Source organism: Buceros rhinoceros, unplaced genomic scaffold (assembly GCF_000710305.1).
Source record: "Buceros rhinoceros silvestris isolate BGI_N320 unplaced genomic scaffold, ASM71030v1 scaffold6887, whole genome shotgun sequence".
NCBI lineage: Eukaryota > Metazoa > Chordata > Aves > Bucerotiformes > Bucerotidae > Buceros > Buceros rhinoceros.
In genome coordinates, this window is record NW_010422674.1 from 1,054 (window position 1) to 13,226 (window position 12,173).

Sequence of the window (12,173 nt, forward strand, 5' to 3'; positions counted from 1 at the left end):
TTCAAAAACTAGTTTAAATTTTACTCTGGTCATCACATTTCCACTGAGATTACATGACTGCTTAGCCTGTGTTTTTAGTTACAACTACTTCCTGCAGCAAGCGCTGAAGGAAAAGTTCCGATTTCAAGCTAAAGTTATAATAAGATCGTTAGTTAAGTCATGCGGTGTAAAATCACACCTTTGTGTAACACCTCAAATGCTATTGTATAGCATGTGAAATGCAAAACCCAAATGATGTCTTTGCTGTACTTGGAGGCTGTTTGTATATCAATCCATTTTGAAGGCAATAGCTTCAAATTTTTTTTTTTTCATTTATTTTGGTGTAACATACTGATTTCTTGGAATAGAAGAATTTTTCTTTTTTTATTTCTTGGTTTTTATTCCAGAACAGATTTTAGGATATGATTTACATTACAAATTGTTTCTGACAGGTGTCTTTTTTGATCCCTGAATGTGGCATACTACCTGAAGTGCTGAAAAGTACTATTGCAGACGTTGGAGAGTACTACTTGGTGAGGAACTTACCAGTTCATGAGTTGGTCGCTCATGAATTCATTGATGCTTTTGTGAAGAAAGGTAAGGAGCTGATTCATTTATTATTTCTTAAGCTGGGAAGTTTTTTAAAGGAAAGGAAGAAAAAGTACTAGAAAATTCTGTATTAATTTCTTTATCTCCTTTTTTTCTGCTTTGTGGCATGTCAACATTTCTTTACACCCAATGGCTCCAAAACTTCTGTGATTGTTCCCTCTTAATTTCTCCCTACTCCATCTTAATTCTGCAAGCCACCTATGAAGAGGGCTTCCACGTATTCTCACACCTGTTTATCTTTTACCTCATCTTTATACAGATCCCTGCAGAAATTAGCTCCTTTTTCCCTGTCTGAGTCTTCATATTTTAACACAGAGCTATGTTAGCTGTGTTCAGCAGCAGGCAAGAGAAAAAGAGGAAAAAAATACACTTTTTTTTTTGGAGGTGGCCAGCAGGAGGGGGTTGTGGGTTTTTTTTTTTTTTGCTAATGGAGCAGGAGTGGCTCATCCTTACACAATAAGAGTAAAGAGGATGTGAAGAAAGATGCAGCCTCTGCCCAGCCAACTTCCTGTTGTATACTCAGAAGTTGTCATTGAGCTGGCCTCACTTGTTTGGCTCATGATAAACCTGCATCCTTCAGATGATTATCAAGGAATAAAAAGAGACTTTAAGGGGAAAAGAGAGGAGAAAAGAGAATATGTGGGCGAAAGGAGAGAGTGAGATCCATTACTTCCTAAATATGGGACTCTCTTTCATATTTCCTTTAGCCTGATTAAAGGCTTTCATGCCAGTAGCATCATGGAAACAGTACTGCATTTGTACACCAAATTTACAGCATCCGACTCGTAAGTTTTTAAGAACAGAATTGGTTGAGGCAGATAATACTGCAAAATATACTTAGTACTGTAAGCATCTTCCACCTTGTCTTCATGTGAACTAATAATAGAAATAAGTCTGGGAAAAAATGGGATTTTCTGTTTGAGTGGGCAAGGTTGCAGGTGGAAAGAATATTTTTGTATCAGGCCAAATTGTCAATGTTATCTGTATTACAAGTCCCTTAAAATAGTGCCAGTCCAAGGTTTATAAAAATAACAAAATGCTGTTTTGCTTGAGAAGTTGAAAGAAAGTTAGCTGATGAAAACAAAAGGGTTTAGAGCGATTCAGATTGTATTTGGCTTGTTTGGTTATCTTGATGTGAATCTTTTATATTGTCATGTCTGTCTTAGGGACTGTGTAATCTCATAGTTTTCTGCTTTACTGTTAAAGGTTCATGCTACGCACTTACCTATAACACAAAAATTGATCAAGATAATACTGCAGCTCTGCTACCAAATGGTATGGTTTTTTTTAGTCATACATGCATATTGATTATGGTTTTGGTTTATTTGTTTTGGGTTTTTTCTTTTTCATTTGGAATGCTGTAAACTGGAAACTGTAATGCTTACCGTACTTGCCATCTTTGTGAGAAATATGTTTAAATCAGAAGAAATAATAATTTAGGTTCTTTAATTTTAAATTACTAATTGTTAAATTATTTAATCTAAAGGAAATTTAAAAAAAAAGTCGGCTTTGTTTATGTATAGCATCAGATTGTCAATGCTTCAACCATAATTGCGATTGCAAGGGATTATGTTTGTGGAAGCACCGTATTCGAACTTCTTATTTCCTACTGGTCTTAAAGACAGAATTTATACCATAAAAGGAAAACTATCAGCACTGCTTAGGAACACTTTTTAAATATTCAGTGGTTTTTCTTTGAGAAATATGTGACGTGTTGAAATACTCTGTAGTGGTTTAATCAGAATTTTATGACAGTGTTTCATCTCAGGTGAAATTTTACATGCAGAGAAAATAATGAAGCTATTTTGAACTTCAAATATGCCATCTTATTTCTGTTTAACAATATATCAGATATAATAGAGACGCAGGTTTGTCTGTAGCCCTCTAGCCTAAGACACGGTACTATGACAGATGCCCATCAGGACATAAGTAAATTCAGATTCTTCAAAGGAGGAATTATTTTCTGTGCTCTGTTAGTACAGTCCTAGCAAAATGGATACTTGATAGTGATTGATTTTGTGTGAAACAGTTATTACAACTATGCACAATTAATATAGGGAAAGCATTACAGTTCCTGGTAATGTCACTGTGTGAAATCTTCAGCAACAGCCTTATTTGTTGGTATTCTCTATTATACTGTTTCTTGCACAGTAGAATGAAAAGGCCGTAGTAGAGATCTGTTGTGTGAAATTCTGTACCAAGTGGCAGCTGCCAGATTTGCTTTATGAACCTGGGAGTGGAGTTGTTCCAGCGCATGTCTGCTCATCACTAATAAGCATAGTTTACTCGGTGTGAGTAGTCCCGCTGGAGCTGGAGGAACTGCTTTTGTATGGCTAGCAGTTGAGTGGTGTGTGCACAACTGTTTACTAACTCAGGCCCTAGTGTCATGTTGTCTTCAACCAACGATGCAGCAAATGCCGCGGGACAGGTGGAGGAAGGATTGAGGCAGTGAAGTGAGGTATACAGTAAAAAGGCCATGAATATCTCTGGAATAATATTTTACTTTTCTCATTCTAGTTCGTAAGACCTTTTTGATAAAAAGGAGTAATTGAGTTATAACTTTTTAAGGATTAATCTGGTAATCCATTTAACTGGAACTAAGGAGTCTGGATTACATGAGCAATACCACTGATCCAAAGCTAACATTGCGTAAGATATATGGTTCTTAGAAGACTTCAAGGGTAACTAAGTAGAAGATTATTTGTATTAAAGCTTGTTTTGTTTATAAGGAAAACTAATTCTCTCAGTGGATAAGGATACTTATGAGGAACTTGGACTACAGGGGTGTCCTTCTCAGTATTCTGGCAAAAAAGCAATGAGACACAGTAAGTATTGTTTACATTAACAGTGCTTTTTTCAGATCTGCTTATGAAACACCTTGTTTGGGTGTTAAACCAGCAATGCTGAATCTTCCCTTTCCTTAAAATAGGCTATTGTCTAGGTCATATTTTTCCAGATGTAGATACAAGGACTGCGTGAAGAAGAAAAATTCCTTTTTCCAAATAATAAAGCAGTTACAAGGACACAAATGTGTGAACTTTTGAATATTCAAGAAAATTTTTAATTTCTGGGTTTTTCATTGTGTTTTTTATACTGGAGCGATGTATTGACTCAAGAACTGTTGTATGCTGTGCACAGTGTCTATTCTTTCTGATTTAAATTAGAAATTGGTGAACTAATTAAGGTAGAGCTTCAAATTTGCACACTATACAAGAAAAAAAAGGCAAGAGCTTCAGCCAAGACTGCTTTCTTGAGTGGAAGAATCGTATTATGTTTGACACATTTCAAAAATGGTAGTCTCCATATATGAAGTACTTGGAAAATGTTGTAAATATTTAACAGCTGCAGAGAAGACATACTGAGTGTGATTTTTGTTAATTGGGGGATTTATGTAAATAATTAAAGAAAAGCCCCATGAACACTATGCCATCTCAAATGTATTAGAAGCTGCAGTAGTTGACAGGTAGTTACATAAAAACTTAAGAAGGGGAAACTTGTTACCAATAAGAAGAATTTGGGTAAAATGGGACATCATTTTACTATTCAGTTTGTCAAGTAAAATGTATGCTGACATTTTCATCTAAAAAATAAGTGTACCTTTTAGCCTGACACCAATTTGTCTAGGAAAAAAACAGTTGAAAAAACATCATTGCTGTATATGTGGCTTTTGATGTCAGAAACTCTGGCTTTTTTCGTGCTAACAGCTTGCCTAATAACCAAGGTGTTTTAAAGGTGCTGTTTGGGGTCTTCTGTTACTGCCAGTACAAAAGCAATCTGTCCCCCCAGTCACTAGAAGGCAGTTCTGGATTATATTAAAATAAGGACAGCAGGAGGTTAATATCCCTTTACCTAACGGGGAGTTGTATTTGGATAATCAAATACTTTATCTAGATACTATGTATGTGAAAAGGAAGTTTAATGTTCGTTGGTTTCTTTTATGTTCTTTTAGTTCTTAATGATTTTAATATTAAAATGTATTTCAGTTGTCTGACAATTGCTTTTGTATATTTTTGCAGTTATAACTCTTGACTTGACTGATTGCAGCTTTCACCCTGATAGCAAGAAACATAACAGAGTGCTTTGGGCCTTGAAGGAAAAGAAACCTTTAGAATTTGACTTCCTGCTGGCTTGGTATAATCCAGGTAAGAAGAACTAAATACAGAACCAAAAAGTAACTGACATGAAGTCCCAATACTTTGAGTTTACTGTCCTTTTCTAGTGATTGTCCAAATGGATTTTTAGTAGAGGAGGCAGTTGGATTAAAATGTGTTTGGGTGGGATTTTTTTTGTTGTTTTGTTTGTTTGTTTTAATTTGTTTGGGGGGTGTTTGCATGTGTTCCTTCCTACTCAGCAGAACATTTCAGATCAGGAACACAGTAGTGATTCGTAGGAGCTGTATTAGTTGCTTCATTTCCTTGTCTCTGTGTTGCCCAGGCTTCCTCATGTAATTTTGCCTAATTGATAGTGTTGCCTCCTTTTTGTAAGTGTAACGTGCATAACTATTATTAATACACACTGATTTTTTTTTTTTTATTAGTACATGTAAGTTACATATTTAGTGTAGCCCTTGAGATGGGGAACTTCAGTCAGTAGTTACAGTAAGGACATGTGCAGAATCCCCATTTCTGTCACGTCCATGTACACTGATAAAACACGTGCTGTTTCATGATTTTATTCTCAAGCACTTCTTTGAGATTGGAGCACAGTAAGAAGTTCTTGTTATAAGAAATTGTATTGTGTCAAATTGCCTTTCTTTTAGTATTTCATGCATTTACTATTTTCTGATTACATTACCTTTTTTACATTACATTTAAGTATATTTCTTCCTCTAAGGGTCATTTTCCAAAGTCCTCAGTTGCTTGGATGACCTCAAAACAGGTGGCGTTAGGGATATGTAGCCTTTGCGTAGAGTTGACAAAAACTGCAGGAGTCAGTAGTGGGGAAGAAAATGTTTCTCTTCATCATAGCTGCGTAGCTTTTAGTGTGATTCTGCTTTGTCTCTCCACAGTAGTGAGAAAGGTTGTTAGAGAAGATCCCTGAGTATGCTTTCCCATCCACTCTTTACATTGTTGCTGTTTCCTGGTTCTTCAAGACCAAGTGTGAGAGGGAGTTAACTGATATGAGAAATTAGAGCTGTTTGCCAGGATCCTTCCTTGTTTGTCATACAGAAGTCTTTTAAAGGTTTGCAATTCTTGGCCTTGTAGTCTTCAGGAAAGAATCACAGTGAAGACTATTGCTACCATAAATGGGGATGTAAATCCAGCTAAGGTGGCATATCTTCAGGTTCAAACTTCCTGGATTTATTGACCCTGGACTGAGAGAAAAATGCTTCAAGGGCCAGTATGTTTGTTGCTGCCAGCGTACCAGCATTCAGGAAGAATAGCATTCCTCTTCCTCACTTTCTTCCATCCAGAAAACCAGATCAGGTCAGTCATTTCCTGAATATGAAGTTAAATCTGAATGCCTTTCTGTGCAGGAATCTCGTGCTCATAACAGACGAAAGACTCTTAGTTCCTTAGTACTGACAAAAATAAAATGTAGATCCTGCTGGAAGGGGAAGAGAGGGCTGTATTTTGTCCAGACAGTTGTGTCCTCTCTGAACCTTCTGATTTCAGCCTTGCTGTTGATAACTGGTGTTTCTTGCTAAGGCCAGCACTGCTGCAAACCTATAAATATTTGTGTCGCTTTCCAAAAGCACTGTTTTCCTGGTTTTATACCTGTTTTTCTCACATAGTGGTTCTGGCACCAAGAGGATCAGAAAAAGGAAATATGGAGTGTCTCATGTCTTTAATGATGGAGGCAAAGCACTGTTTTCTTCTCTTTTCTATTGCTGTAATTTCTATGACAATTTTAAATTTTATTGGCTGAAATTTACTGGCCTCCAAAAAACTTTAACGATGTGTCTGTTTGTTGTTGACATGGAAAGCTGTGCTGTATCTAGAAGAATTGTTCTGTTGGAGCCTTGACTGTCATTTTTGACATTTCCTGAAGTTAGGGCTGTAGGTGAGGCTCCCATATACAGCAGACACTTAAAATGTATTATTTTTTATACTTGACTAAGAATTCTAGGACAATATTATATGTTCTTGGAACCTGTTAGTCTGACAAATGCTAATAGGAAGTACAGACTGAAGGAAGATCTGTTCTAGCACACTTCAGATTTAACCATATCTAGATATAAAAATACTATGTTAACAAGAATTCAGTGTCTGGCTGTCACTGTGCCCTTTGGTACTTGCACAGCCTTTTTTGAAGGATGACTTAAAAGGATCAGGTTTGGTCTCATTTTTCTGCTCCCCCAAGTGATTGATCTGATGAGATAAATATGGCCAATGGAGTTTAGGAGTCCATAATTTTTGATAGCGAGCCTTGGACTTTGTATTCCACAGTGAACTATGTTGTCTCCTGTTCTTGAATTTCTTCTGTTCATACATGCCTTTCCTGCCATATTTAAATGTTATTCTGGACCTCAAAATTCTCATGAATAAGGTATTATTTCTTGGTCTCTTGGAGACCCATTGTTACTTTATGAAAATAGAACACATTACCTAGAATTTCAAATTTAGGAGAATTGATTCCACATCAGTTTTCTTACTGCTTCAAAGAGTAACTTGGTTAAGATCTCCTAATTTGCAATATGCTTGCTTAGGTCAGGTGTTTAGGATTTTACCTGCTGTTTTGGATTGCTTACTAGAGTTAAAGAAACGTGGCCTGTCCCTCACATAACTTACAGTTGTGCTACATTTGAAGGCTTATCACCGTTTGGTTTTTTCCTGTTCTGATAAAGTGGGATTTGTGATACAGTTTGATTTCTTTACACATTCCCCTTCCTTCTGTCTTCACTCTTTATCCCCAAACTATCATAGAATTCCTCTTGGTATCATTGATAAGTCTGTTCTCAAACCTGTAGCCTCGTGCTCACTTTTCTGCTATGCAGGGAAGAGGGTCTTCCGAGATGGCAGACACCTTAGCCAGATTGGTAGGAGAGTCTCTAGATGACTAGACCTTCCAATTACACATTATCTGAAGGTGATTTCTTAATTTAGTGTAAATCAAGATTTTTTCTTTTTTTTTTTTTTTTTTTTTTTTTTTTTTTTTTTTTTTTTCCAAAACCTTTCTGCCATCATACCTAGGAAATTAAGTACCGGATGGGATAAGACCTCTCAGAAGGGTTGTTACACATTCTCGTCCTCAGCTGAAAGAGTGAAGAGACCCACTGACCCTACATACTGGATAGAAGACTTGAGTGCCTTTTAGGGAAACTTACTGCAGTTGTGAAGTCATGTTCCAGGAGAATTTAAATGACATCATAGTTTTTTGCAAAGTATTCCTGAGATCTGCGGGAATTTAATCCGTTGGAGTTACTCATGATTCTAGAAGCCATGCTGTCTCTAGGAGGCAGTTCTCAGTGAACTAGTGATGCTGGGATCCCTCTAGGCCCTCAGTGGTTTTTGAGGAAGTACTCCCTGAATTCATGTGAGCTTAGTTCCCATTACCAGATCCTCGAGATGCATTATCTTTGTGTACATCTACCACATGTATTCTCTCTCTCAAGTTACAATGCCTGAGGAATATCTAGAGAAGTTGAGCTAGAGGTGACCTAGTGGTGCAAGGCATACATTGCCTTTCTGCAGCTGCCGGTACCTGCGCAGCAGCATGAAGGGCATGCATGTGTGGCGTGAGTAAAGCAAAATGTTCTCTGGCCTTGTGTGTGTAGGCGTGGGTGTACTTACAGTGTCAGTGCATTTGCAGACCATTTTGCTTGAGAAGCAGTTAACATACTCCTGCTTCCTTTCACATGTTCCTTTTCAGGAACACTCCAAATTCCTCTTCCTAATGAGGTCATCTTATTACTTGCCCAGTTAATTCTGCTTGAATTTTCTACTGACAGATCAGTACTTGGGCTATACTGAGTTGCTTGATCTCGCACTAATTTTCATTTCCAGAAAGATAGGAAGCTGAAGATCCCATGGCTTTTGCCCGGTGTAACAGCATATAAGTAGTTATGCACACTGCATTTTCTCCTATGTGTGTATGCAGAGGTTTCATGTACTCGGTGCTCCTTTTGTTTAGCAGTTTCATAACAGCTTTTTGTGGTGATGTGTTGTTAAGATGCAGAGGGATCAACACTGATGTCATACTTTTCAAAACACCAAATACGTGCCCTGAAGCCAAAAATAACCTTCAGCACCTTAAGGGACTTGCTGTGTCCAGTGTTACAAAGTAACGAACTACAAGGAAAGCCAGAGGAGTCCTGCAGTACAGAGGAACTGTTTGAATGGCTAGGTGCTGTTTTGAATCATGTGAACTTGTAAGTATTTGAATTTGTTGATCTTTAAAATAATTTTGAGTTAGGAAAGCCACAGCTTATTTTAAGGAAGAGTTAAATAAGAATTAAGAAAGACTTTTCTTCAGTTGGGAAGTCTGATATGCACTGAAGTGCTCGTTCTAAGTCTTGAACAACTTATCTGTGTTTTTAGGGGTACCTGTGTGTACTGGTTTTGGCTGGGGTATTGTTAATTTTCTGCATAGTAGCTAGTGGGGTGCTGTGCTTTAGATTTGTGCCAAAACAGTGTCAGTAACTTGGATGTTTTAGCGATTGCTGAGCAGTGCTTACACAGAGTCTAGGCCTTTTCTGCTTCTCACGCTGCCCTGCTAACGAGTAGACTGGGGATGGGCAAGAGGCTGGGAGGGAGCACAGCCACCACAGCTGACCCCACTGACCAGGGGATGTCCTATACGGATATGGTGGCATCCCTGGCAATAAAAGCTGGGGAAAGGAGGGGTGGGAAATGTTCAGAGTTACAGCATTTGTCTTTCCAAGTCGCAGTCAGAAATGATGAAGCCCCGTTTTCCTGGAGATGGCTAAACATTTGCCTGCTGATGAGAAGCAGTAAATAAATTCCTTAGCTTGCTTTGCTTTCACACGCAACTTTTGCTTTTACATACTAAATTTTCTTTATCTCAACCCCTGCATTTTCTCCCTTTTACCCTTCCAGTTCTCTTCCCATCACACTAGGCAAGAGTGAGTGAGCAAGAAGCTGTGTGGTGTTCAGGTGCTTACCACGGTTAGCCCATGGGCTGTGGCATCTTGTTTATTAATTGTTTGGCTGTTAGTTGCTTTGGTATTAATTCAGATGATGTACATATATATTACTTGTTTGGTACAAGTTTTGATGACTAAGACTTCCTGTAGAAAATGTTTATTTATCTTAGTTGGGTTTTTTTGTGTTGTGGTTTTTCTTTTTTTTTTTTTTTTTATAGCACTATTTTCAGAGGTGGATTTTTTCTTTTTTTTTTTTCAGAACCCTGTCAAGAAAATTCCAGATTCTCATGAAATTACACTCCAACATGCAGAGACAACAAATCATCTAGCTTCTTATCAACCTTTTGTTGTCCTCAACCCAACACAATGGTGGAAAAAGCTTTTCTATGCACAATCACAGGCTTTATAATTCCTGAGAAGATAATTCAGTTACTGGAGCAGCTGTGGTAAGGGTTGACAGGAGTACACTACTAAACCACCTGTATTCTAACACTTTGAAAATAACTTTTCAAAACTTCTTTTCAGTAGTGGTGTTGGAGGCAAATAGCAAAATATACAAAGTTAAGTTGTTTTTTTTTTTAAATTAGGAAATGAACTGAAAGCTTGACATTGGTGTAAAAAATATCAATAAACAATTTTGGATCCTTCAAATTTGAAAATGCTTGCCCTGTATTCAAGTAATGACTTTGGATTTATTTTAGTTTCTAAGAAACAATGGCTCTATTGAGCTCCTACACTTTTCAAATTCCCCATGTATGAAGATCAGATGCCCCCAAATATATTTGATTTAGTATTTTTTAACTGCTGATGGAAAATGATTGAAATCCCTTTATGATACCAAAAAGAGTGTCACAACATATTTCGAGGTTATTATGACATTTATAGCGGGTTTTTCGACTCAAGTATTGTAACATAGGACACTGGATAGTGATGAATGGGGTAACTGTAGTTCTAATTCAATACCAAACTCTGTGATACTAGTATGTCATGGATCAGTGTGGCACCTCTCTGTTTTGTGTATTAGTGCTTCTGGTAGCAGATTCTGGAAGCTCATTGCTCCATACATGATACAGAGCTTCAAATGCCTGGTGGCTAACGATTGTAGCACTGACTAATAACAATATTGCTGTTGCTTATCTGGAATATGATTATACTATCTGAGCTTCTTTCAAATCTCATGCCTAAAGCCTCCTAGGCTAAGATTGGAACACAAATTTCCTTGGTTTCTAGTCTCTGCTTAAGACCAATGGATAATGTCTGGCTTTGATAATCTTTAATCCATCTCCTTTCTGGTGGTAAAAGTATTTGTGTTAAGCTTAGCCTGACTATGTTTCTTCTTCCAGTGAATTTTTTGTCCCGATAGCAACTGTTCTCAGTAAATGATGCCTTTTCTGAATGAAAATTAATGGCTGTAGGAAATTCAGAACATCTACTTTACAATTTAGAATTTATTCTAATTGCTATAACCTGCACGCTTGCCGTGTCTGAACATATGGTAGGAATAATCAGTAAATCTTATTTCATTTCCTAATGTCTTGAGAGAATATTTTTCTTTTGAATTTATATATTTATGTACTAAAACAGGTTTTTTAACTGTTAATTACAAATTTTCACTAAAGCACCCATGTCTCTTTTTTTGTTACTTTATATTGTATACCTGAGCATGCTGTCTACTCCATTATAGTTATTGATTACCTTGTCTTCTTCCTTGCAGTTGCTATTTTGGTGAACCAAAACTGGCATGTTGGCTGACCTTAACTGTGCATGGCTTTGCAGACAGCCCTGTTTCCTGGAGAGAAAGCGAACATGGTTTCCACAAGGGAGGAGAGAACTTATACAACTTCGTTGTTTTTAGAAATCTGGACTACTGGCTTCAGATGGGTGTAGGAACTAATGACGGTTGTCCTCCATAAAGCTGTGTCTACAGAAGTCTTCTAATAATCCCATATTACTGTATAAGACAGTTTTTATAAAAGTAATTAGGTAACAAGTTAAGTACTAAGAAGCTGTATATGTTTTTCCATGACTTAAAGCCCTTAAAGGATGACCTACAATGGAGGGATGGATTTTTGTTTCTTCACTGTCATACAGTGTTTTCTGAAAGACTTCACAATTCTAGCTTTAAGAAAGATGTATTTTTGGGAGTTTTAAGTTCTCAGGAATTGACTGTTGGTGGTTGCCTTTTATGCAGAGATTCAGAATTTGAATATTAATTTTACAGATTATGAGCTAAAATATTTGGGAGGAAACTGCATTTTGGGATCTAGTGTTTTCTTTCTTTACATTAAAGATCTGTAAAAACTTCAAATTCCTGTTTAAGACATACCAACCTACGTGCTGGCAAATAAAAAAATAGATGTGTTCTCCATTATTTGGTAGGGCGGAGAAGGAATAAAAGGTGAGGAGGAGGTATGTGACAGTGAGAGGAGCACCCATTAAACATTAAAAAAAAAAAGTAAAGGCTTACTGAAGTGCTTTTTGGATTTTGCAGATCATGGTTGATTATCAGAAGTTGATTTTTAACAGTGAAAGCAAGGCT

At 37.1% G+C, this 12,173-nt stretch overlaps 1 protein-coding gene across 1 annotated transcript; it reads left to right on the plus strand.

The window, feature by feature from the left end:
- Positions 1–431: 431 nt before the first annotated feature.
- Positions 432–11,632, plus strand: RPP40 (ribonuclease P/MRP 40kDa subunit; the record flags this gene model as incomplete). Its single annotated transcript, XM_010140116.1, has 7 exons — positions 432–576; positions 1,795–1,863; positions 3,318–3,413; positions 4,605–4,730; positions 8,701–8,899; positions 9,946–10,080; positions 11,349–11,632. Coding segments are annotated over 7 exons (969 nt in total), but the record flags the coding sequence as incomplete, so codon positions are not given.
- Between the last annotated feature and the right edge of the window lie 541 nt (positions 11,633–12,173).